General features: G+C 39.7%; 2 protein-coding genes across 7 annotated transcripts in view; one reads left to right on the top strand and one right to left on the bottom strand.

Annotated features, from left to right (window-relative positions):
* The window catches only part of LOC100651810 (peroxisomal leader peptide-processing protease), a 28,831-nt gene that overhangs the window by 551 nt on the left and 520 nt on the right, over window positions 1-27,760 (top strand). The window contains exons 1-6 of one of the 3 annotated variants that reach the window (XM_048409304.1): window positions 10,201-10,354; window positions 25,030-25,828; window positions 25,914-26,107; window positions 26,215-26,327; window positions 26,466-26,658; window positions 27,411-27,695. In XM_048409304.1, the coding sequence (XP_048265261.1) occupies window positions 10,216-10,354; window positions 25,030-25,828; window positions 25,914-26,107; window positions 26,215-26,327; window positions 26,466-26,658; window positions 27,411-27,695 (1,723 nt within the window). In that variant the 5' untranslated portion in view covers window positions 10,201-10,215. Of the gene's footprint in view, window positions 1-10,200; window positions 10,355-24,733; window positions 24,875-25,029; window positions 25,829-25,913; window positions 26,108-26,214; window positions 26,328-26,465; window positions 26,659-27,410; window positions 27,696-27,760 lie in introns of those variants that run through there. The other 2 variants (XM_020864841.2, XM_012312968.3) reach the window with 2 other exon arrangements.
* LOC100642374 (ion transport peptide-like) lies at window positions 1,015-24,125 on the bottom strand. 4 transcript variants are annotated; one of them, XM_020864847.2, is made up of 4 exons: window positions 23,988-24,125; window positions 6,566-7,146; window positions 5,587-5,707; window positions 1,015-3,962 (listed from the first exon to the last, which is right to left on the bottom strand). In XM_020864847.2, exons 2-3 carry the CDS (start codon window positions 7,141-7,143, stop codon window positions 5,587-5,589), a joined length of 699 nt encoding a protein of 232 aa, XP_020720506.1. In that variant the 5' UTR covers window positions 7,144-7,146; window positions 23,988-24,125; the 3' UTR covers window positions 1,015-3,962. The 4 variants fall into 4 exon arrangements, with proteins under 4 accessions (XP_020720506.1, XP_020720505.1, XP_020720507.1 ...); XM_020864846.2 differs by lacking the exon at window positions 23,988-24,125 and adding an exon at window positions 19,627-20,441; XM_020864848.2 differs by lacking the exon at window positions 23,988-24,125 and adding an exon at window positions 16,771-17,074.

Here is a 27,760-nt window from a genome sequence, read left to right as displayed (position 1 = left end):
TTAACCTAACCTAGAAATATTAATCATGAATAATTAAAAATAATTGTAGCCATGAGTCAACAAAATACGTAGTGAGAAACACTGAGAAAATTTATGTATAACGAATGAGAGTCTAATTATGTAGTAGTAACACAGACAAGTATCGTACGATGTGACACTTTAGGCCTGGTGTAGACGAACGAACGATGCGTCAGCGTCACCACCGCAACAATTTGTCGCCACATTTATGAATCCGATTTTTCTTACAATTCACACAAGCGTTTTGCGTTCGCTTTCATATCGCATATTTGTTCATTCAGTTAAAATTTAATAACATGGATGCGGTAACTCATTACCAAAATTATAAAAAAATGTATTTCTTTAAGTTGTATTTAAGACTATATTAATCTACCACAGAAAAGAGATATTGGATATATCCCTTCATTATTGTCAGACTTCTCAAAGTTCCATGTTTATCAATTTAAGGGAAAACGAGATAAAATTATTTATGTTTATATGGTCGGGAATATTTTCATGAATTAAGTGTAAAAATGAATGAAAATTTGATGTAACGTCCACCGAGTGTCAGCATTCCGTTCGCAACCAAACAGTACGAGCGTTTCCTTTGATAGACGCAAACTTATTGCTTATATAGTTGCCGCTCAAAGTTGCGTTCTATGTGAACTGCTTACAGCTACTGCTTACTGCTTAAATCTATTCTATTTTAAAACAACAAAATGTCGCGACGACGACGCAAACCGCTCGTCTGCGCTGGTCCTAATCTATAATCTATAAAAATCTATTCGAACTGAGCTTGATAACGTTCATGTGTCCAAATCATCGTCGTCAGATATATCGGATGTGAAACGATGTTGCACTTACATTCTCACTGATTAGTTTTAATCCTTCCGGCCAATGGTTATTAACTGTAAATAGAAATTATGCGTAATATAGACTGGGTAATGATAAATTGAACGGTTGTATCAGAATCGTTATAAGGGATAATGGTGAGATACAGAGGCGGCAGAAAGGCTGTTCATTTTTGAATCATCTTTATTCACGCAAAACAAGAATAGATTTAAATATCCGTGTCAATAATCGTACGCGTACACATATGTGTGCGTACACGTCGCTTAGGTACATGAAGCGCGTGTACGTAATTTTTGACGCATATACATGTGTGTTTATACGTTACACTTTATGCGTATGGAATATAAAGTATACGTATAATGTACAGTATGTACATGTATGTATGTATATAAAGTATATAATATATATTATACATTATATATTATATATCAGATAGTATATATTATATACTATATAAGATGTGATATAGTATACTTTATATATATGTATAGAGAGAAACAGAATGAGAGAGAGGGGGGGGGGGAGAGAAAATTATAAAAGAATCGAATTAAATCAAATAATATACGCACATCACGCCGCGTCTTTTTCGTTTCTACCTACGTACCTGGTGACATGAGCAATGGGTTACCATCGATATACATACATAAAATACATTATATATCGTAAAACGAAGAGTGGATAATCGGTGTTTTATCTGTTGTAACGGCGACATTCGCAAGACTCGGTAACGAAAGTGTGTAGATGATTTCGAGGAACAGTTACATATGTTACGAGGTAGAAACGGATATATATCGGCGATGAGATTTCGGAACGATATCGGAATGGGTTCAATACTGATTTTGGAATGGTTCGTAATTCCCAGGATTGGGACGAGTGTTAGAACAATAAATAATATTTAGTAACGTTAATGGAATTTTCATAGTATCCACTTAACGGTTCCTGCTTGATAATCAGAGATCATCTATCGGGCTGTAAACTTATACGCGGAAATGATTAATTTCGATCGTAACTTTTTTCATACAATAACTATTTCGAAGAATATTGTTGCGTAAGTTTTGTGACCGCTTTACGATCGCCTTTCTCAAACTAAAAAAGTAAACAAATAAATAAATATTATACATTTACTACATACGCATAACTCCGTTCATCGTTCGACTCATGAACAACCGAGTATTCGCATTGGTCGTTGTTTTAGCTATCTACACCACGCAATTTTGTTCGCTTCCCTATATTTTTCCAAATAATCAAAGGTTGGCTCGAAGTTGTCACACTGTCGTAGCAATTAAACAACAATAAGTATGCTATAAACTAACAATATAATATAAAATAATATAATATAGTATAACACAATATCAGTAATAGAAGTCATAGTCGTAGCAATAGCAATAAGTTAATAATAGTAATAGTAATAGTAATAGTACTAACGATAATAATAGTAGCGATAGTAATAGTAAGGGTTGTAATAGTAGAAGTAGCAGTAGCAGCTGTAGTAATAATCAATAAGAATAGCAGCAATAAAAACGATAGCAACTGCAATAGTATTCAATGATGATATCGATATCGTTGCATTGCTGTTGTAGTTGAAGTTAATAGTAGCAATAACTGAAACAATAGTATTAGTAGATGTAATAGTTATGGTGAAAGTGGAAATAGAGTAGCAACGAGAGTGACGATGCAACTAATTTTACTTATATACAATTGCAACGACAATAGCAGTAGTAACGGTCACAGTAGCGATAGCAGTACTATTGGAGGTAGCAATAGCAATGATTTAACAACCACAACAACAGTATAATTATTTTTACTGTTTTTGTAGTTTTTGTAGAGCGGCAATTGTAATAGTAATAGTGGTAGCAGCAGTAACATTATAGCATTAATAATAGAAATACTGTAGATAATTGGTGACGTAGTGTTAATTTGATCCATGAATCTTTCTCGGTTTTTGTATCGAATGCCCTGCTTTAGCCAATCATTTGAACATTTTGACGATCGAATCGAAGTCTATTACTAAAATCTATAACGAAAATCTTGTCCTCTTCCACAAGTGCATATAAAGCGGTTTGGGCGAGATTTTTAATGGTAATTGCGACAAACCATCATAAAGGCTCTATCTATCTATCTATTTAACTATCTATCAATCTACTTTAACCATTGGAATCATATACTGAATAAGTAACATGTACGATTGCTAGTTTTCTAAGAATTATAATATCAATATAAAAGGATAAAAAATAATAATCGTTGTAATAACGGACGACGGTATTTAAAGTAAATAATTAATGATTAATTGAATAAAACGCAAATATTCTGTCGACTAGATTCGTATATGGGTTCATTAGCACGCAAACTTAGCTCATACCACTTCGTTTTCATGCTTTGATACGCACTGCTTTGAAAAAGGAGAAAAACGAATGAGACGAAGCTGAGATAACGATAAAAATGAATAATTTAACTAATACTTTATTACGTCTACAATCACATCGATCTGTCGGTAGATCTGTGATTGCCTTATAGCAAAAGCAGAAATTTTGCTGATTTATTTAACTGATAATTCATCGAATATTCGCCCATTAAATCTGTTTAAAATTCAATCTGTTTCTGTAAAGATTTGTTTCTTCCCGGATGCATATTTGCATGTCTCATTCTTTTTCTCTCCCATTTCCCCGCTCTCTCCGTGTGAACGAGTGTATGCGTGTAGTAATCAATTACATTTACTGCTAATCCATTTGATGCATCCTGGAAATGAAAGGAAGAGGTATGATTGCGTAGCGTGCCTCGAATTCCCAGTTCAGGGTTGTTCGATCTTTCGGACGTTGCGAAGGAAATAGCATGAACGAATGTTGATAAGTTACTCAAAATTCTGCGGAAAATCATTGTCGAAATTGTTTCTTATAGCTTCTCGTTTCTCGTAGTTCCTCGTTGGTCTTGTTAGAATCGTTCATCGTAGATGTCGTGTAAATGAAAGTCTTCGTAATGAAAGCGCCTCTGTGTTCTTTTCTTCTTACTTCTTGCCGCCTAGGTACTCGACCATCTCCAAAAGCTTTTCCTTTTCATCTTCAAGCAGCAATGCTTGAACGCAGCTGCTGAAGTATTGCGTACCAAAGCAGTTTTGCCTAAATATATAAAGAAATAAATTAGATCGGATATATATATATGCCTTATATCTCATCGTGTAAATCAGATTTTTTTTTTTTTGTTTCTTTGTAAATCGAATGTAAAACTGAGAAAGAAGAAAAGAAAAGAGGAAAAAAGAAAAGGAAAGAAGAAACGAAAAGAAAAAATCCAGGATTCGTTCGTTTGGTTTCATACGGTCTTCTTTTACGCCTTGAAACAAGAAACTTTCTCATTGTTATTATCAGTTACAATGAAATTGTCGTTTTACGACACATGAAATGTCAGCGAATAGACCACGCCTTTTCGTACGATAAACACACACAAACGAATCCTTCAATTTCGATATAACGATCGTTAAATAACGTAGAATTGAAAAATTGAAAAATTGAAAAATTGAAAAATTGAAAAATTGAAAAATTGAAAAATTGAAAAATGGAAAAATTGAAAACTTGAAAAATTGAAAAATTGAAAAATTGAAAAATGTACCGATCGAAACGGTGTATATATTTCTTTTCTTATAAAACGTGAAATGACTAGTAAATGATTTACAATGGATATATCTTGTCCTCAAAAATCGCAATTGCAAGGAGACAAAAACAACAAAATATATAACAGCTGCTTCCAGCAACAGAACCTGCAAAAATATTTGAACGTTGCAAAAACTTGTTTTATCATTCTCTCCTCTTTGCAGTACATATTTCCATCGGCATCCTGTACCCGTCGTGTTTTCTGAAAAATGTACGTTAGTACAAAATCTGTGTTGTTTCGACGGGGCACGATAACGCGCGACAAAAAACAGTTGGAAAAAATGTCGAAAAATGTGTGTTGCTCATCCCAAAAATCGTTGGGAGAAAAATGGAAAAAGCGAATCGGAAAAAGAATGTAACGCCGCCATTTCGTATCTTATGAATCCTCGAATATGGTTAGGTACGACATTGAAAAATCATCAAATGTAAGAGTTTGAAGAAATTAATCGAAAAAGAGTAATTACTTGTTGCTCAAAATGCGCATAGTGCGTCTATTGAAATACCTATAAAATGTACTAAAATATCGAGCAACATAATTTTATTATTGCGAAATTTACTTAGAATTACCTAAGGGCACATACAGCATGCGCATATGTCGCGTATCATCGTGTATATTGTGTGCATCGTTGAGTCGTGGTTCATAAAGTCTTGAGACGATGACAAAGGCGTATAGTTTCCGTCGATCGGAAAACAACTAGTTCGATCGTAAATGTTGGTAACTATCGGGAACGAGAATTTGTTAACGAGCAACGAAAACAAACGTGCAACCAAAAAGTAGAGAAAATTCAAGAATCGGAATATAGGAGGACAAGAAGATGAGAATGGAGATGGAGAAAGAGAAATAGAGAGAGGGGAATGAGAAGGAGAAGGAGAAGAAGAATTTAAAGAGAAAAAAGTAGTTGTTCGAGACTTAAGTAAGATGAATGATTGCTGAAAGAAAATGATAAAATAGAAAAGGACGATAAGATGATCGGGGTAGATCGAAAAGAGAGGAAAATGAGAGAAGCGAATGCGTTCGGCGAATAGAGTACTACATGTAAAGCTCTAAAATGAAAATACGCGGATAAGAAATCATAAACATAAAAAAAGAAGCTACCTAAACCCCGGGTTCCGCTCCATGAAGTGTCTTGATCCATGTTTGGATCTTCTCTACTTCGTCTTGTAACAACAGTACGTCTAAGCATCCTTTGAAGTAGTCTGATGTAAAGCAGTTTTTCCTGGAAAAGATTTCAAAATACAAAGACTAAATATAATCCGGTGAATTCGCTACATATCGTTATCTTGAGCGATTCGTCCTAGATCTGAAAATAAGTGAAATATTAGCGAGGTTCGTTCTCGCTAGTATAAGATAAGGATTTTTAGACAACCTTCGACTCACAAATTCACCGACAAACGGTAAAACAATCACTGGACGATACACTTTTTCCAATATTCCTTCCTTCTTCGAGCTTACAATTTGCGATTTCTCGATATCTGTATCATCGACGTATCTAATCGAAAGTACGCTTTAATCCATCGAAATATAATCGAAGTTACATATCGATCTTTCGATTGTCGCACTTCCTCTCGTGAAAAGTTTACGTAAGGCGTAAAAGAAATCACGCGCACGTTCTACAGAGAAAATGTTTGAACAATTTCATATCTACACAGTATCGAACATCTTTCTTGCCTCCCTAAATTTTCTCTAATTCGTACTGTTTTTGAGGCACGAAACATCTGATCGCACGCGCGTTGTATTATCGACGGAGTAAAAAAGACAAGACGATTGCAATCACTGTATATGTACGCGTGCAGTAAAACGAATGTTTTCTATCGAAGGGACAGAGGGTGTCGACGATACGGCCGGGTAAAAGCATTCGTGATAAAAATAAAAATGTAAGTACATAATTGCTTGTGTTTTATGTCGAAAGGAAGGAATCGTATCGCGTGCATTACTTTACGATGGTATCGAAAAATTTCGTTCGTCGATGGTTATCCAAATCCACGATACGTTACAATAAACACACTAGACGAATAGACGATGTATGTCGCATATATGATCGATAGAACGTATTCGAATCTTTACGGATAATTACCTGCATAGTTGATGTAATTGAGGTTCCCGAAACAGGTTATAACAATCCTCGCAGATACGGTCCAGCCGGGCAAAGATACTTTTATCGTATATACCCTTACATTGAATATCGATAAAGGACCTTTTACCCAAAGGATGTCCATTCAAGATGCCAGCGTCCGTTAGACCGATGCACGACGAAACGAGTAACAGTGTCACAGACCAAGCTAACACAGAGACGAGTTTTGGGCAGGGTATCGATACAGTTGACACGATCGACGATTCGCTCGGTAACGAAGGTAACCTCGAACATGAGGTTTGTTGTACGCTCCAGGAATATGACGACAAGTTCGATGTCGGCCACGTCGTTGACAATGGTAGAAAGATGGACGACGATGACAACGGCGATGACGACGATAACGGCGACGACGGCGTCGATGGCGACGGCGATGGCGACGTTGAGGTTGTCGTAGAAGACGGCATCGTTACAGACGATATCGATGTAGTTGTGGATGGGATGGATGAACGAGACATCGAGAGCGGTAAGGTTAACGATGATAAAGATGACGATGAGGAACGAAGCCTCTGTTGCCGATGCATAGTCTGAAAAAGAAATAAAGTACAAAATAGATTGACAAATCGAAAAGAAACGAAGATGTTAAAGAAACTGATCGTTTTATACGCTTTAAACTAGAAAGACACGGTCGAGATTTGCCGAAGTTTAAGAACGAATAACATCTCTGTGGCGAATAATATATCTACGATAAAACCGCGCCAGAGAAAAGAAAGACCAGCGAATATCGCGGAAGAAAAGGAGAAAGAGGGGGAGAGGAAAGGGGGGAAGAGAGAGCGCGAGAAACGTAAAATTCGAAGATGTATTAAATCCATCCATTGTGGAGACTCGTGTAAGTACTTATATGCTTGTACGGTTCGTACACCGCTTACCGATGCATATGGATTTCGTACTTGTACGTTTCAGTGACCCTGCACTCTCTTTCCCGAACCTAACCCCTCGAAAGTGTACAAGTTGTTTCGTGGCGCTCGTAATAGTGGCCGTCCGTGTTCTCCTTGTCATTTTACCGTGGTGACAGTAACAAACAGCGGCGACAGCAATAACGAGAAGGAGAAGAACGTCGTCGACGACGATGACAACGTCGACAATAATGACCGCGGCCCTGTTCGAGTCGAGCACACGGCATTTCGAGGCTCGACAAACTCAAAGCGATTCGTGAGGTAAAAGTAAAGATGTAAAGCTCTCCTCCTAACCAGTCCCGCGGCAGTCGTTGTGAATGGACCACACGCAGGTAGGCCCCACCTGTAAACGTCCCGAACCGACAACTTCATTAAGCGGAGCTGAAGCGCAGAGCGGCACAGCACGGCACGGTACTGCATAGCAATGTGCGAGACGAGGGGAGCCTTCTTATGCGCGGCGATGCGGGGCAATGCGAGATTCTCGAACGCACGACGGTTTCTTGTTTGTTCTTTTGCCTTCGTCTCATCGGCGCGGCGGCACCTGTACACGCCGAGGAGAACGTTTCGCTCGGTTCTCTTTTTTCGGAACATAATCACTGCTCCCGGGTGGGATCTTATTTTTAGCCACGACCGATTCTTGGAACTCTCAAACCGCCCCACTCTATATCGGACCCCCACCTGGTAATTACCTGCAGCCCGATAATTTGCCGCTAAAGTCGCTCGGTCTCGATCGTTAAACATCGTCCCACGGATTTTCAGACCGAGTATGATCGTCCATCATCGATCATCGATCGCCGACCGCCGACTGTTGATCGCCGATCATTGGCCGTCTCGCCGCGTTGCGTCGTATCGCGCCGCTAATTCATCTAGTTTTTCTAACAATTTGCATTAATTTGCAACGATAATCGGCGTCGATAAACGGTAATCGATCGATTAAAACTCCACTTAACAGGTTTAATTACAATAGTTAAATTTATCTATAGACGAGTTTCCATTCGTTTTCGATATTACGTTTTTCAATGGTATCTAGCCAGATTTGCGAAAGTAACGTTGATTTGCGATTAAAAGTCTCCGGTTGTAGCTACAGCTTTCTCTTCTTCGCAGAGCGAAGAAAGATAAATTCCTGCTTTACTAAATTGGAATTCTAGGTTCGTCTCGAATCCTGAAAATAAAGAGAGAATAAAAAACTACAGATGGTGAACGCGATCAACCCGCGTCAGATCAACTAGAGATGAAAATAGGAGACGAAAGGCTTACGTTAAAGATTTTAGGGTGGAAAACTATAACTAAATATCGAGACCGAGGGGCGAGGAAGAATGGATGGCGAGATGGGTGGAATACGAAGGGTGAAGAGCAGATAGTGGAGAGTAGAGTGGAGAGTAGAGTGGAGAGCAGAAAGCAAAGTGAGTGTACGTAAACGAAGAAAAAGTCAATGGAGACCGGTTACTCGACAGGTGAGGTCTTTCCTCGGTCGAGCCATGCACAGGTGTGCAATCTGTAAATCCCCCTTAGCAAAAAACTATACACTCTTCGGCACCGCTTCACGGCTCTGTCGCGCGCTGTTATCCGAGTCACTAGTTATGTACGTACGTACTGTATACACGTTCGATGCTTACACGCGACCGAATGCAACTCCTTTATCGACACGCATCTTAAATGCTTGCATTCGAATCGTGCGAATTAAAATATAGATGTTCCTTGCACCCGAAATATTACCGACACGCCTCCAAAGTATCCCGTTTACTCGCGTCCGTTTAACTATTTTTATTTCAGATCTAAAATGCGGCGCGAGAACGAATGTGATAATCGAACGAACGAACGTTTGTCGTTCCTCCAGTGTTATACAAGCTCTTCCGAGAATTCGGAATTGAGAGCTTATCGAAAAGAAGAGATCGGTTGAATTTGTTTGTTTGAAGGGGGAGTATCTCAAAGCATATCCTGTTGCGTTGTAATGCCACTACTCAGAATCAGCAACATGTTCCCAGAATTATCAACATCAAATAAGAAAATAACGAATATAAGATCGCTAGCAAAACGGGGGGGGAAAAAAGGAGAAAGAGAGAGAATAGTAACGTTACAAGTTGAATCGAGTCGTTTTGAGTCGAACCCACTGAAGTCGAAAGCCAGTTGGGTCGAATGGGATAAGAGGAAGGAGCCACGAGGCGAAACGGTCTATATCGTTAGATACATCGTTGGGCTCTCCTCACCAGGTGGTCCTCTTCCCGTGCCGGATGACTCAATCGTGAGAAGGAGTTGCTCGACGAGCTCACGAGAAGACTCGCTAGAACCGTGTGTGCTTCGTGTCTTGGTATGAGTTTGTCTGCCCGTCTCCTACCACATTCGTGTATTCATGTACGTACATATACGCGATTCAGTGCAGTCCCTTCCCGACCTCCTTGGCTTTCCTCGTGAACCAGCTTACCCGATATTTCTACGCCGGTGACAGTGGTGTGCGTACTTACACGTGTATGCAGATCGTTCTGGTCAAACACGTGGATCTTTCGAATAAAATGATCTTCTCGTCGTCTCTTTTTATTCGTACGCGTTCATTCGCGAGGAAATTAATCGAAACGAACGGAGCTTAGAAACAAGAAGAGAGACGACGCGATACACATTCGCTACTTAATAGAGCAAGCAAGCAGAAAAGATAGTCCAAGTATTTGCAGGGACGGAGAAAAATTAAACGCGGAGAAAGATTAGATGGCTGAAGAAAGAGAAGAAGAAGAAGAAGAAGAAGAAGAAGAAGAAAAAGAAGAAGAAGGAGGAGAGGAGAAAAGGAACCGTTTGAGCGGTAAGCGAGCAGATTCAAGGGAAAAAGAAGAAGGAAGAAAAAGGAAAGGTAGGTGCGGATCGTAAATCGATAGACAACGAGGTGACAAGATCAACCAGCGAAAGGATTATTGATCACCTCCAAATTAATACACGAATCTGTACAGGATACTTAAAATTATATTTATCTATTTTTCTCTTTTTCTGTTTCGTTCCTACATAAAAACTCATGGCTGTTCACGCTGTGTTGAGAAATCGATTCTATTTAAAGAACGTGTATAAGAATAACATATGCAGCTATGGTGCACGGTACCGACAGATGTTCCGATCAACGATAAAAATCGACGATGAAAGAAATTGAGAGATTTATTCACTTGTAAACGGTAACAGCGCAGAGGGAGGTGCATAAACTAAACTGGTACTTAAATAAGTACTATATGCTATAGGTATTAAAAGAAATATCAAGAAAGCGAAAAGGCATCGAGGAATCTATATCGTTCTTGAACAAGTTCGAGAACTTTCCGGTAGAGTCGAACGTAGTTAGAGGTAATACTTTGAAAGTGCCGCGAAAGTGCTGGTTATCTGGTCACGATCGAAGATCAAAGAGGTGGGATAGGAAGAGGAGGGAAAGAGAAGAAAAAGGGAGGGCGGGGGTTGTCAGCGGAGCGGGGAGAAGGACGCGGAGAAGCCGAAGAACTCAAGGAGAAGGAGAGATAGGCGGGTTGAACGGACGACGGAGGATCGAGGCGTCCGGCGTCCTCGATCGCGGGATCTTGGAGCAAAACTAACGATCTCCCGTTCGCTTGCAAGATCAACACGACGATAATTTAATACACGAGATCACCACCCAGGTGTGCTCTGACGTGTACAGATGCTGTTTGTAACCTCGACAAGAAGGAAAAGGCTGAGTCGACAGAAGTGGGAATCTGTATACTGTATGGCGTATGGGATTCCAAATGCGAATACGAGCTCTTCCCCTTTTGCACGATCTCTCTCTCCCTCTCTCTCTCCCTCTCTTTCTCCCTCTCTCCCACTCTCCTCTTTTTCTCTCTTCCCCTTTCCCATCCCCATCGTCATCCCCCATACGTTGGTCTTTCTTTCTTTCTCTTCTATCCGTATTCTCTCTCTTTTTGCACTACCGATATAAATGACATATACACGTGGACGCGTGCTCAGATTTTTGCGAAATATTTCGAAAACATTTCAACGACCGATGGATAGATACGTCTTCTAAAAAAACTCGATCGTTGCTGGCCAACAAACGTACGCTCGAAACGCACGGTCATGAAATATCATGATTGTCATCGTCACTCTACCTCTGCTATAACTTCGCATTTTAACATATCGAAAATAACATATCGAAAAATAATTTCCAATTGGAAGGTGGATACTAGCTTATAGCTATTAAATGCCGGGAACGCGGAGCACAAAAAAGGGTACGTTCCTTTGACGTCATACCCTTTCGTAGAAACAGCTCGATACATCGAATCGTCGACAATCAGAATGAAAAAACAGAAACACGCGTATACTACTAGTGGTTCTCCGATTCTCGAAGAGATGCTACATAAATAGAAGAGCCAATGACGTCAATCGTTTGCGTTAATTACATAAGGACAGTCCTTATTAACCTATGCCGACAGCTAATGACGAGTTAATGATCGCGATAAAATCTCTAAATCCATTTATCGATCGAACGACGATTCTCATCATCTCCTTTTTGCTGCCCCTTTTTATCTTTCCAACTGTTTAACTATTCCAATGAATTAGTACGGTCGGCCGTCGTATCGTCTAATTTTACACTGTATATGTATGTATATATATACTTAGGCACGTAAATATACATATATACATGTCATCTCATCGTTATTTTAGCATATGTACATAAATAATCTAAAGCAAAGTATATAATTAACATAAGAGTATAATTAGACAAGAGCAAATTTAACATCTTGATTAATTTATAGCGATAGAATTTGCGCAAAGAGAATTATAATTCGAATGAACGACGCGTGTACCATAGTGTGCAGATCGATTTCTTCAAACCCTAGTTCTCATTAAAGATGATTATATTTCGTGCATCGTCTTATTCTTTATTACGTAGTTCGTGTTAGCATTATGTTACTCAACAAAAATCACGTGAAATCATAGGTTTTTCCATACTCCTTTTTCATCTCGAATCGCTAATACAAAGGAATTTCGTAGAAGCAAACCAACGTGCAAGTTGATATTTGCATTAAAAGACGAATAGTGAAACTTATTTCCATGAAATTCGTGGAATACTCACGAGCAGAGCAAAACAAGGCAAATCAAGACAAGACAAGGCGAGACAAGACAAGGCAAGGCAAGGCAAGGCAAGGCAAGCCAAGGCAAAGCAAGGCAAGGTAAGGCAAAGCAAGCCAAGCACAGCTGCGTCCTGCGTCCGCATGCACCTTCGTATGCAATGTACGTAGTCGACGCGCGGGTATTTGCGAAGGAATGTTCAACAGGTGTGTCGCTCGGATTGAGCTTTATGCGCGCGTACACGCCTTTCCTTTCGCCCTTCCTTCTTCTTTCTTTCTCCCTTCTGTATATCCCCATTTTTCTATATGTTGAATCTTGTACGCCAACAGTACCGTAGCTCAAACAGGCCGATTATAATATAGAAAGTGTCGCGATAATAAATATAGACCCAAAAGTAAGAAATATTATCCCGCCTCTTCCGAACCTACTTCCGGCAAGATAAGCCGTACAAATATCAGCTTCTACTTTATACGTTCCTCGCTTCGTCTATATCGATCTGTTCGATCCGTTTAACGATAAGTAAAAAGCTTGGAAAAGCGTGACATGATATGGTTTTCGAACGATGTATACATGTAAATTGTGTTATTTAATGTAATAATACTGTGGTGTCATATTGTTACTGAAATCGAACGTCGAAGCCAATTATTTCTCGCCGAGTCGAGATACGAGAAAGTATACGGAATATATACACAGTACACAGCCATCGACAGAGAAGTTACTGTTTCTTCAGTGTGGCCGTGTCTTTTTCTTAGTATGCTTGGAATCATTCTCCAACTCGCGGCTAAGTGGTGGTTAAGAGGAAGCTATAAGGAGAGAATCGTACACGATTTATTTACACGATCTGGCTGGCCTGGCTGCCCGTTACATTTTAAAAGTGTAAAGTACATGTATATATATACATATATATATATATATACACACATATATATGTATATATATATATATATACACACATTTCGCGTATGTAGGACAAAGCTTGCACTGTGGTGGTCGCTTCTACTGTCGTTCTGGTTATCGTATCAACATTGCTGTCTAGTCGCGGATTTCACCCATCGGACGTCTTTAAGTGTCCCTTATCGTTCGTCGTTGTTTCTATCCACTGAGTTTTTCTATTTTTTCTTTTCCTTTTTTTTTTTTTTTTTTTTGAGAGAGAAGTGACAATGGTGACAATGTCAGTGAGAATTATCGTGATTTCAATACGGCCGCTCTATTATCGATAATAAGCGAGTAATAAGCGAATAGTGGCAACAACGACGATCAAGGTATCGAATATAAGCGCGAAGAACGAAGATGGTGGCCAAACAGAAGTAAATATAGAAATTGAATTGGGGCTGAAGCAACGGTACTAAAGCAGCGTAGTGTTCACGAGTACGCGTACAAGTAATAGCAGAAACAAGGACGGGAATAGGGGCAAAAGCAGAAACAAATGCAGAAAGAAGAACAAGACAAGAGTTGCAGTCACTGCTGGCAGCAACGTCGCGATTGGACATTAGCGTCGAACACTGTAGTGGGGCAAAGCAGCGTTCCGGCAGACAGCTTGGCGTCCTATGGTTCGCATTACGACAAGCTGTAGCCTTTCTCTGTCTTTCGCTTCTCTCGTTTCGCTTCACCGCATCTTACATTGCTAATGTTTCGACGTGTTTTCTACGGTTATTCCAACATATCCTTTTCTCAGTTTCTCTTCCCTTAATATCTCTGCAATTAGTTTGCTTTCCTTTTCTTATCTCTTCTCTCCTCTTCTCTTCCCTTCTTTTATTTTCTCCTCTTTTCTTTCTATCTTGCCGATTCCAAAATGCCAACGAATTTCCACGAATGCTACGGCATCATTCGCAAACAGATAAACATGCGAGCGAGACGAAGATCGATCGAGAATCGAATATAAACGCGATAAACGATGGCGATTAGTAAATGTTTGGAAGAAACAGAAAAAAGCAGGGGTTAGCTATCGCGAGTTTGTAGTTACATAGAAACGTGAATGAAAGTAAATTGCGATGGAAACGGAAACTGGGAAGAAATTGATCTCTATGACGTTTCGCGATAGACAAGCGCACGATTCAAGAGTACAATACGGATAATTCTTCCTTCCAAATAGAACTAATCGAACTGACTGTTCGATCGACAGATTTTTAAATATTCACACGAACATGGTGCAAGACTACTCGTGTATAAAAAATTGACAAGGAACATATGCCAATTTTCGTTTGTTTCTCTTTGACCATAAGCCACGTCTCGTTTAGACGGCAGTTACGGAGCTAGTACAATCTAACGCGATTAATCGCTATACTGGCTTAGCTTGTAATACGATCCGTTGTAAACCGTACGTAGTAGTAAGTGCATTTTGTTCGCTTGAAATCAAATTTCGTGGCAGCGTATAGCATCGACGATGTACCAACCGTATAAAAGCAATCGCATATTAAATATCTGTGTGATGTTTATAAATTTATAAGAAGCGGAATCTACGCTACGTTTCACATCTGAAGCATCACGAAGAAACGATGCAACGATATTAAGTTTGCTGGAATCGTGTGTCGCAATTTAGTTAAATCCAGCGCATTTCCCTACTTGCATTTTGCGATCGTTTTATAAGATTTCTTTCGCAACATTGCGAGACCGACCACGATTAGTCCGTTCATCTTCTAAGCTAATAATTTCGAGAACTCGAGTGAAATACCGAAAGAATTAAGACCGTAAGCTACGTTTCTACCTGCTTGCCAGAAAATGCGCACGCTCGCTGGGCGAGTTTCTCGAGAGGCGTGTCGCTGCTAGCTACAGGTGGCTGTACCTCATTCCTCCTACTCTTTCCCGATTTCCTTCGTCGTCATTTCTTTATTTTATACTTATACTCTATGATATCACATACGCAATGTCCGTTTCTTTCGCTCTTTTAGAATTTCATCCAGTACGAGCATATGTACATTACTTTCTTTCTTACTTACACGTTGTTCATTGTTAAATGTTGTTTCGCACGATTCCGTTTTTTAACAGTACTTTCCCTTTCCTTTCTCCATATTGTAACCAAACTTTTCCTTTTATTCCTCCTTTATTTCTCTTTTAACGCGTAGCAGAAACATTTCACACCAGGTGTAAACTCGCCTTTTACAAAAGGAACGACTATCGAATTAGAACATAAGCACACGTATTATATACGTGCTATACGTAATTAATAATGTTTCTTCGAACCATCTGTTCGCATCTTCTTGCAGCGGTATATCAAAAATACCACACTTTCGGACTAAATCGATATTAACTCTTTTGTTTGCCATTCCATTTTACTTATTTACGTTTCTCGTGCGTTTCTATTCTTTACAATTTCGTCTTCTCGTCACTAGTACGGAAATTCGAATTAAATCGACGTACCTAAGCGAAGAACAAGCCCGAATCTCCTTGTTTCCCGCTTCTTCATACGTTGGTCTTTCAAGTATGACTCAACCCGTGTTTGGTCCTCACTCGGCCCTGAGTGAAAGATTCTCTGAATGAACTCTAAAGATAGAGACCCTCTATATCCTTTCATCCTCTATCTTCTTTTCACCTTTTCGTTTGTTCTCTTTCTTTTTCTTCTTCGTCTTCCTCTTCTTCTTCTTATCCTCCTCCTCCTCCTCCTCCTCCTCCTTCTTTCTTTTTATTCCTCGTCTTTTTCTAACAGTGTTCCACTCGAGCACTCTAACAGTGCTCTTCCCTTTTCGTTAATGTTCTCGACAGCATGGTAGAATTTCGTTCGACAACATGTGGTTCCAACTTTTTAAATTAGCTGCTTTCGAGTACTTGTCCGTAAGAGCTTTACGCTTGTCGTGTAAATTCATTTGCAAAAAGTTTCGGAGATTCGAAGATACGGAAGCACGTAACTCATTTTGCGGCAAATTCATCGAAACGGATAAATAGGTGAATAAGTGAAAGTGCAAAATACAGTTTACAGAGATATGTTATGAAACGAACGATACGTAAAATTAGTAGTTGGCTCGAGCGAAGAATCGAAAGAAAACCGCAGTTTCGTTCTATTTTATCGAATTTTAAATATGTTCAACCTTGGGTCTTCCTGATCGCGCATGTTTCTCCAACGAGATGAAAATAATTGAAAGAACAATGAAAAACTATTTGACTTGCCCTATCGATTTGATTCGATTAACGGAAACGACGATCATAAGTGCATTAAAATTAAAGTATCGCGTTGTATCCGTAGGATAGACATAACAAAAATACAAAACTTACATTTAAAATGCTCTTTCTCCCTTTTTCTTTCACCGTATTCCCGTTTGTTATGCTTTCTAACTGTTTATCTTCTGCTGTGCTGTTAAGTCTTTCTAACTTTCTTTCTATGGATACCGCTCTTCTGTCTTCTCTTACGCTTTGCACTCCTGTTCGCTTGTTTTCCAGTTGTACAAACTATTTCCTACAGACCGAGACGATCGTTTTTATGCAATTTGGTTTTGTTATGGTAAATCCCTTCCTACAGTAACCTTTTTCTTCCTCTTCCTCTTCTTTTTCTCCTTCTTCTTCTTCTTCTCCTGCTTCCTCCTCTTTTCTCCCTCCCACCCTCCCACCTGCTTTCCACCCCCTATTTTCTCCCTCTTCCCCCTCCTATCTCCCACCCTCCCTTTTAAACAGTTTCGTATTCACTATTAATCGCCCTCTCTCTCTCTCTCTTCTCTTTTCTTAATATCGTCGTTATAGCCGACGATATTAAGAAAGATATTAAAGAAATCGTACGTCGATCTCACCGAGAAAGTCTCTGCCAGTCTCGATTCTAGTCCTTATTTATTCCTTCTTCGCTTCGTTTCTACTTTCCGATATTTAAATCTAACGTTAGCTTTAAAAGGCTCAAAAACAACAATCACTTCACTAGATATTTCGTACGCGCCACCTCGCTTCCCGTAGTTTATCTTAACGATCGTTTAGTCGCTCGACGACCACTTGATTCTCTTGGCAAATCGGAAATCTTTCGTATTTCTGTCTGCTGTGAAACACTTCCTTCTTCGAGGTAGTTCCTCAAACGTCGCGGAAGGAAACATGCGAGACAAGTACCACCGCGGAACTGTGGTATCGCGATCTCGAGAAAGGCGCGCGCGCGGCAGAATGCCCGCCCGCCTCCTCGGCCACCCACCCCCTTACGGCTCCAAGCACCGAGTCCGTCGGGGCCGAACAACGCGAGATATATCGAAGGACAGCCGTTCTCCGACGCGATCCACCGCGCACAGGTGGGCCGTGCGTGACAATCCGAAGAACCGATCGGATTGGCCTATTTGTATATTCATCTACTTATTCCTTTATTTTATTTATCTATCCGGCTTTCTTTCCTAATCTTTCCTTTCTTCTCTGCTCGCTCACGCATCCATCGTGCATACGTAAATCCGCTCTCTTTCCTTTCTTTACTCTCTTTCCTTTATACGTATCAAAGTAATTTGGTCCTTTCTCTTACGGTTACCAACTCTTTGAACACAACGAAGATAAAATATGCTCGACAAACCAAAGAAAGAGTTCCGACATGACGTTACCTCCAGCTGGCTATCGTCGTTCGTACGATACTCGAATTTTTGACCAGTGTCGTGTTCCTATGGTCTATCTCTTCTTTTATAGTTTTTATTATTATTGACATCGTTAACGTCGCTATCAGTATCGTCATCGTCATCGTCATAGTCACCGTCACTGTCACCGTCACCGTCACCGTTACTCGCTGTTGCAATCATTGGAATCACTAGTATACCATCGTCAACGCTATTAACGCTACATCTACCAGCATCATCAACATCATCACTGGCAATACCAGTTCTATCTACGTTTCCATTGTATATATACATATGCACATCTATTTCTATCACCACTATCTACTTCTTATATAATTGCAACCTCTATCTTATTGTCTTTTTAGATCTCATTCCTTTTTTTTAGATGCCATACTTGGCTTCTTCTACGTACATTATTTTTGGTAATTAAATATAGTTCGATACATTATTCGAGAATGCTTCACCCTTGTCTTTCTCCGATACGCTCTATCGTCCATACGTACAGATGCTTTCCTCTTAAAAAAAATATTCGAAAAATACTCGTTCAACGTTCCTCGCCAATATGCAACGACAAGTATCAAAGATGCAATATAAACATTGCTTGTTTTCGTCCAGTATAAAATATTTTGTCGAGTCAGGCTATGTAGAACAAATATTTTATTATTTCATGTTCCAAGAATGTACATTTAAAATTTCGTAGAAAATTTCCTCCGTGTCATTTCGATTTTCTCAAACACCGTGCGTAACCTATTCGCAAAGAACCGAGCTACTTTAGAAACTGTCTCGTCATGGTCGCGTAAACTCGCGTCACGGTTGCATCAACCGACAACAGAACTAAGTTCATTGCGTCATTTTATCTTCTCCATTCAAAGCCAGTTGTAATAAATCTTTCCCAATTTTTTAACAAACATCTAATACAAAAGTTGTATACGATCATCGTCAGCTTTTTATCAAGAAACGACTGTTTGTTACGTTTACACGACAAATGTCGTCCATCGAACAACGGTAAGGCATAAACCATGGGCCAAAATCAGATTCGACCAGATATATGTAAGTATAATCAAAGAAAAGGTAAAACTTAGTGTAAGATTTTGAAAATTTCTTGCTCTCGTTCAAAATATTCAGCTCGTATGGAAAAGAACAGATAATTTTTGTGTCATCTTATTGTTTCTCTTGAATACGGATTATCAGGCTGCTCGCTTAACTTGAGAAATTTCAACGAAGAGCAGAGAAACAAAGTAAAAGTACAAAGACGAAACAAACAAACGAATAAACCAAAGAATTATGGAAGAGAATACAAAGAGAAAAGAAAAAAAAGTTATGAAAGGAAATAATGGATAAAAGAGAAGAAAATGTAGAAAATTGACACGTCTGAAACGAAGCAGCGATCAATGCCAATTAATATGCATAATAACGAAAGACAGCGTTATTTTCGATGAAATATTCCGTTAAATGTTACGCACGCTCCAACATGCCTTTCCACTTTTTTTTACTACAATTATACTTTATAAGTTTCGCTTACAAAATAGGTAGGTTCACAGAAACATTCACTCTCGAAACTCACGTAGCGAATCGCTAAGTTGACACGGCTCCTCGTAGCGCGGTGACGGTCGTTGTCCTCCATGGTGGATTATACGCGCCGGCAGCTTCATTTCCCTCGAAGAACACCGAATTAAATCGAAGTCAGCCCTACTGATACGTTCGCGACTTAAGAAAATTCGATCATCGTTATCGACTAACAGTTTTCCCTTCCACAAGGATACCGTACACCGGTAACGAACGTTTACAACGCGAATACAACGTAGCCTCGCTTTAGCTTGCTTTTCTTCTTCCCAATATGTAGCTGTCGTTTTTACCTATAATTGTTCCATTCTCACACAACCTATTCTTCTCTATATGTGCACAAGAACTGTCTTCTGCGTGTCACGTATTTTCTGTTTTTTTCATAATTTTGTCATTGTTTTAGTTGCGTAACATTGAACTTTATTACGATTGAGAGAGAACTCTGTCAACGATGAGGAGGGCTGATAGGTTTAATGTCTGTATCCGTGCCAGTCGGTGCATACGCTCCGACCAATTTTCTCACGCGTTTGGCTCCAACGTCGACAGCTACTCCTTGTACCAACAACAACCGTTGTTGCTTCGTTCAGTCATTCACCAAATTTATAATCTTAATACCGAATCAAACACCGAAATATGTCTTTGATGCGTCACTGTATATGATAACTCTTCCTTTAACCTACACGCGTAATTACTTTCTCATCTTCGACTATACGTATGCTCCTTTTTTTTAATTTTTCAGCTCTTTCTCCTACTTTTTTTTAGTCCAACTCTCGCCTCTCCTTCCAACGCCACCACCACTTGCACCTTCACTTCCACCACCACCATCACACCACCACCACCACCACCACCGCTGCCACTACCACCGCCACCTGTACCTTCACCTCCACCTTCACCTCCTTCTTCTGCTCTATGTTCTATTCCTCCTCCTCTTCCTCCTCCTCCTTCTCCTGTTTTCTCTTCTGCTTCGTAACCCTCTTCCTCCTCCTTGTCTTCCTTTTTCCCTTTCTCTTCTTACCTCTCTTTCCCTTTCGAATTCTAACAAGTATTAGTAGTTCACAGTAACATTTTAACTTTCTTGCAAAACATGGAACGAACGTAATACACCAACTTTTTTTTCACGTATAAATTTTCTACTTTTGTTTCCCGTTGTTTTACATATCGTGCATGTACTTAAGAATTAATTCTGTACGGAAAGTTTAGTCGACGAGACTCGAGTTTGCCTTCTTCTTCTCCTGTCTTTCTTTTTCTTTCCTTTCCCTTTTTGGGGAACAGTAGAAAATGCAGAAATACAGGACAAGATCACGCAACGGATGTAAAGTCTTTTTCTCTCGTGTATGGCGTGTAAAAATTATACGGGAAAACTGATAACTGGTGGACGAAAACAAACAAGTACGAAGAAGAAATATGACAAGCGAAATTAACGGTAAATTTCGCATAAATGGAACACTGTAAAAGAGAGGGGAAAATACAATAACGTCCGAAACGTAACGACACGCGGCACCAATTTGTCAGGTTCAGAGCAAAGAGCAAAGCATCGGTGATAGAGTAGCCAATCACAGCGAATACTGACTCGGAATCGGACTGGTTGTGTAGGGCTGCGAAGCACGCACACGCTTTGCCATCCTTTTCTATTGCGGTCGAGCCCCTCTGTAGGTACGACTGCCACTTAACGCGAATGGACGGTTAAAAGACCCTCCTGTGCGAGTCAAGCGGCCACTCGAAACAACTACGATCAGCCTAGGTTCCTCTTACGCGCACCCGTTCATTGCTAACCCCCTCCTCTGATCCTACTTCACTTCCCTTCCCCTTTCCTCCCTTTCGCTGTCTTTCAGTTGTACCTCTGCACGCGCGTGCTCGTGTTCTCTCGCGGCGAACCGTATCGCGAGTCACAACGGAATGGTTATACTCCATTTACTCGTACGTAAAGTATTATGCGGTCCGAAAAGCAGAATTCATCCGAATTTTTCTATTCCGATTCCCTAACACCGTGCCGTTCTGTTCTCGCCGTTTCTTCCAACAAAATTCCAAACTTGAATTTTCCAAATACGGCTATACAAATCAACCTTTCTCTCCATCACCGAAGAATGAAACTTCGAATCGTGTGTGATCATCCATCTTCTATCATGGAAGCTTTGAAATAATCGGTCAACGTTTGGGACGATCGTTAGACTCCTCCTCCATTCCATATTTACCATCAGGCTTTTTATAGGTTAGTTTGTTACTTTGATGAATTCTATTGAATCGAATCAACGTGAATTAATATGTACGTCAAACCGATTTTTATGTATCTAGTACTTACGATTAGTGAAGCAAAGAATATCGGGCAAAGATTCCATGAAGAAAATTAACGTTAGTAAGAAAAGACAGAAACGGGAGAAAGATGAAATGTCCTTTTCCGACGAACGGACCACGATAGGGTTGAGCTATAAATAACTCGACAACTTCTCTGAAAACGGAAAGTAGCTCGCCTTCGAGTTCCGTAGCAAATTCCCAGAATAGCTTTCTGGATCGGTGTTTGTTCGTCCGTCCGTTCGTTCGTTCGTTCGTTCGTTCTTTCGTTCGTCCGGTCGCTCGGTCGGTCGATCGGTCGGTCGGTCGGTCAGTCGGTCGGACGCTTGGCCGGTCGCTAGTATACCATGTGCGATTATGACGTTAAATAATAAGTGGTTACGTTGGTTATTTTTCTAACGTCACTTACACGATCGCCTTCTTGTATCATTTTTTTAAACAATAAATAAATGAAGAAACTATTTAAATGGATCCCTTGGATCGTCTACGTATCTATGTTTTCTTTTTTCAGTTTTCAGCCGATCGATTTACCCTATGCGACATTTCGTAATTACGTAATCCATAAATCATTAGAGATTATATCGTTTATCGATGTAATCAATATGCTTACCGGCTGTTACTAACGAATTATAATTATCGCACACCATAGGTTTCCAACGATTATCGAAAGAGATTTTGCCACTAACAACACACTATATTATTTACAGACGTTAATTGTATGTTTTAAAATTTCGATATATATGAAATATAAATACAATTCATTGTTAGTAATCGAAGCGCGACTTTATGATTTTACCATATTATTATACATGGATATGACCTAACTCTTAAATAGCACCTGATTTTAAATATCCTATGTTTATCCTAATTTTCATCACTCACGTGGTTTGGGATATTTAGTTAGACCTATCAGCTAGACAGATGATAACATATAAAAGATATTTACACCTGTTTTTCTGTATTTAATCACTTATAAGCTCCTTTTTTTTTCATTCTCCACTGCAATATTTCCTTCCCCGAACGTTCCTGACGCTCTCTATATTCTATTCCCCTATTCATTAACGATTTGACTATCGACCTTCATCGTTGGGAAAAGATTGTGTAATGATTAATGGATAATGCTTATTATGTCGACTATATATAAGAAAAATATGTATATATATACAAGCGATGGCAAGTATATAAAAGCAAAATACGTATAGATATAGTAAAATATTATAATATTTGGTATAGTAATAAGAAAAAACTCGGTAAACGATTTTGACTCGTTGAAACATCCAGCAGTTGAAATGTGCTCACGGTTCATTCGAAAGCGTGCGTCAACATGATTCGTTGATGACGTTTACGATATCACTCTCGAACGACCGTGCCAAGATGCAATTGATATAAATTAAAGCGGACAATTAGAGAAAGTGAGAGAACGTCGTTCTTTTCTCGATATATCTCATTGGGTAGACAGCTGGCCGTATATACACGTTATTTTGTTTCAGTTATTTGTCTCTTAAGTCTTGGACGACCATTTATTCGATGGCATGCTTCTGTATTTGAAAATGGAACGTGACTGTAGCAGCAAACACGGTTAAACAAGCTCTACTTAATTCAAGCCGAAAAAATAGCCATTTAAACTTTTCATGTTTTAGTTATCCACCTTGTGTCTCTTATCCATGATTTTTATATAAGTTTTAGAAAACCTGAGAGAAAGAAAGACTATGTGGCGTGTGATACATCCTTTCGACTTTCGAAACGATCCGATTCAATTTGACCCGGCCCTAGTTCGATTCGAATCCATATACGATTCGTTTTGATTCGATTCGACCCGACTTGTGTTCTTTTATGTCCTGTTGCGTTCGATTTTCTTGCTCCATTCCCTAGTCACGACACGATACGCGATACTCGAGACACTTAGACATGCGACACTCGACACTCGACACTGAATACCGAGGACGAATCCAGACCTTAAAGACAATGACAACGTTACGGTACAGAGTTTTCTCCAAAACCAGAACTTTGCTGTCGATCGAGATAACAATAACTAGAAAGTGAATCTTTGAGTCGGTATCTCGAAAGACATACCTTGATACGGTCTTCCTTGAATGACAGTAACAGCACAACGAACTGAATCCTTCTGATCTAGGCGTCGCGGCGTTCCGCGTCTAATATACACCTCTCGGCGGGTGTTCGGTGCGCGCGTCCTTCTCTTTCAGGGAGAACCCCTTTCTTCGCCACCCCTTCAACTTGCCCAGAGAATCGCTGCGTTATCGCTCAGCTTCGAGTTACCTCCCTCGGCACCACCAGCTGCCCGCCTAATTGCGAACAGGCAGAAATAGAGCCTGCAATCTTCTTCCTTGCAAATAACGAGTAGCTTACGTCTTGTTCGTCACGAGCTCTCTCCCTCTCTCCCTCCCTCGCTCTTTCCTTTGATTTCTTCTTTCTCTTTTCCCTTTTTCCCTTGCCTTCGTTTCTTTCCGTTACCCTCCCTTCTTGTTATCCTCCATCACCTATCTAGCTTTCCCGTCCGTTCCCATCTTCCTCCCGCCTTCGCTTCGTTTTCTACGATTCTTTCTTTCTTTCTTTCTTTCATTCTTCCTTCTCTCTTTTCTTCTTCTTTATTTTCTTTCGAGTCATCTGCCATCGTTTCAATTAACTTTTTCAAGATTAAATGTAGACGCGTGACGCAATGTTACGAGCTATATTTCGAAAATTGACGATGGCAAAGGATGATACTGTAGGCGTTGACGAGAGAATAAAAGACAGTTGATCAACGATAATTTTGGGATACACGTGGAACGGCAAAGAAATTGCCTCGAGTACACGTGTCATTGAGTAGCTCGCTAAAACCGAGGATACTGCGAGGGTGCCACAGGGGTGCCACGGGGGTGCGCAGCATATGGGATCAGACTGCTATAACCAACAAACACATGCATTGTACAAATAGCTTCGTCCGATGGCGTTTGAAAAGAGTAAATGTTTTTCAACTCACCTGTGACCCTATTCTCAACGATCTGCGTTTTGCGCTCTTTATTTCCATAAAAGAAGCCAGATTTTACCCGCACAGTAGCAATCTTTGTTCTTATACCTTCCACTAGTTTTTTTTTTTTTCTTTCTTTCTTTTCAGGATTCCTTTTCTTCGCTAAAGGACGAACGGTTACGGAAGAAGCGTGGAACGAGCAGATATCGACGATGTACGTGACAGAAAATGTTTTCATATCATACGCTTCCTTGACGGAAGGGACAATAGTTTCACATGGTTATTCTGGCGTCTTAGTCGCAGAACATTGGGTACTCGCACACGGTTCCATGCTGGCTCCAGTTTTATCTCGATCCCGAGATTTCCTTCGTTTCTTTACAGTTTTAAATTCCGGAGATTTAGCCATGGCTCAAGCATCGGAACAGCTGTTCGATGATTTAACGTTTCAGATACACCATCGTAACCATTCGTTAAAGAAATCAGGAAAGTTAGTAGCTGTTTGGAAATGTCCTCTTTTGGAGGAAACGCTAGAGAATTCTTTGAAAAATTTTACCTTCGAGAAACAACACGATTTTGATCGTCTTTTATTGCCTGTCTTCTTGATGATCAAATGCGAATCGTTCGAATCAAGCGACGAAACAATAGGTCGAGAAAAAGACTGGACATTCGTAGAAAGTAAGCAGCTGGGCGGAGAATCAGAAGTAACGGATAAAGCGAAAGTTAAACAAGTTTTACTTCAACTTGCGAAACAAGCTGCTGTCGGCAAAATTACAAAAGGAGCTATCATTGAATTAGTCTCGACGCCGTTTGGAAATGCATTTTTTATCGACTCCGTGAGTCGCGGAATTATTGGAAACTTACTTGGAACCAACCAGTGTCTCATTGTAATCGATGTGACTAGTTTCCCTGGATGCGAAGGTAGTCCTGTATTTTTAATCAACGATTGGTAATTCATTTATTATATTTTCAGCCGTTTGCCCTTTGAATTTATTCTTTCATTGCACTTGCTAACATTTCGTATAATCTTCAAGTGGTCGAGGAAATATTTGCGGCATGGTAATTGCGTCATTAAGCCGGTACCGCGGAGAATGGGTAAATTGTACTTTCGCTGTGAACCTGTTATCATTGTTGAAACGAATTCTCCAAAGTCGTGTCTTGAAAGATGATTCTCGATGTTTGTCCTGCGAGATTTTACCTTTCACATGGCCGAGTCTACCCGAAATTGGTACGCATGCACTTTTCCTTTCTTTCTCATTAGCGATGTTCACTCTTGAACTCTACGAGTCTCTACATCTAACTTTATGGACAATCATTGGTTCATCCTTTGTTCAGACACCCTTGAAAAAAGTATCGCGATCGTAAAGTGTGGACCGAATTGGGGCACCGCTACTTTAGTAGACGAACAAAGCGGAACATTCATAACGTGCGCACATGTTGTTACAATGGTATACAAGTTATCTTTTTTCTTTCCTTATTTCACTTTTTCCTCTCTAAAGCTATTGGAAAATAGCCGAGGATTTCTTCGTATCGCGAATCACGAATCTATTTAATGTATTTTAATATTTTTATTTAATCATTTCTAGGCACCAGAAAGAAAAATTAAACTTGCAACCTGCATTATAGATACAGATAAGTTCGAATGGTTTGCAGAAGCAAATTTGATATATAAAACACCGACAGAACGACCTTATGATATTGCTGTATTGAAGATCGATCTAAAGTTCAAAGAACCTTCGATGAAGGCTATCGAACTTGCTGATACAGATGCACAGAAGGGTAAGACGCTAAAAAATTGCATAATTTCTTTCTAACTTCCAGCTAGCTCTACAAGCGCCGCGTTTAAATATCATAATATGAAAATAAAAATACAAAAACTAAGGAAAATTCGTTAGACATAGCGCTGGTGTGAGCTGAAATGGAAAAAGAAAACCATATTGGTGTCATCACTAGCGCAGTTCGTATTAACAGTTATACGTTCGGTTATATCAAGAATCGAGACTTTTTTGTAACGCATCCACACCGTTGGAGGTTATTCCGGTTGGTTAACGGTAATGAAAATAAGAATTAAGAATATAGGAAGATCATGGTGTAGAAGGCGACGTTGTGGCGCCGTACGTTGCAAGGGACAGCAACACTGACCTTCTTTCATTGACGGAAAAATAACTAGGTCTAAATTGAGCCAATTGATCGTTGAGGGGCTGAATCGACGTTTCGTTGATATCGAACAAATGTTGCGAACATCCATCCCTCTTCCAAGCTCTCTCGCTATTCATCCAACTATCCATATGTCTTTTTTCCTTCTTCGGCTCGTCTTTCAAGCTCCCTTCAATTGAGTCTAATGAGCCTCTATTATTGACTACGAATTAGGTACAAATACTAACCAAATTAAAAGGATTTCTTTGGACATTTGTTACACACATACAAGTGCGCACATACACGACTACACGTGTATATAAAGATGTACATATCTCCCATGTTGAACGTTGATAATCATAAGCTATGACAGAATAATACGGTTTTTTTTGTAGGGGAAGAAATACTTTCTATAGGATTTCCAATCTCCTTGAAAGGACGGCCTACCATCAGCAGCGGAATAGTATCAAAAACCTGGCGACACATGTTTCAAACCAATTGTTGCGTGCACGGTGGCGTTAGCGGTGGACCCATTGTTCGACGCGCCAATTTTAAAATGTTAGGGATAGTGGTTTGCAACGTTGCTTTATCGAACGATTCTGTTTTATATCCACGATTGTGCATGGCAATACCGACTACTGTTTTTAAGAAACCACTGGATGATTATCTACGAACTGCTGGTACTATACATATATTCCGATTCTCTAAAATCTTTTCTTTTCTTTGACTTTTACATTAATTATAA

The sequence above is a fragment of the Bombus terrestris genome, chromosome 10 (genome assembly GCF_910591885.1).
Source record: "Bombus terrestris chromosome 10, iyBomTerr1.2, whole genome shotgun sequence".
In the NCBI taxonomy this organism is placed as follows: domain Eukaryota; kingdom Metazoa; phylum Arthropoda; class Insecta; order Hymenoptera; family Apidae; genus Bombus; species Bombus terrestris.
Note: the sequence above shows the minus strand (reverse complement) of the source record. Positions and strands in the feature narration are given on the sequence as shown.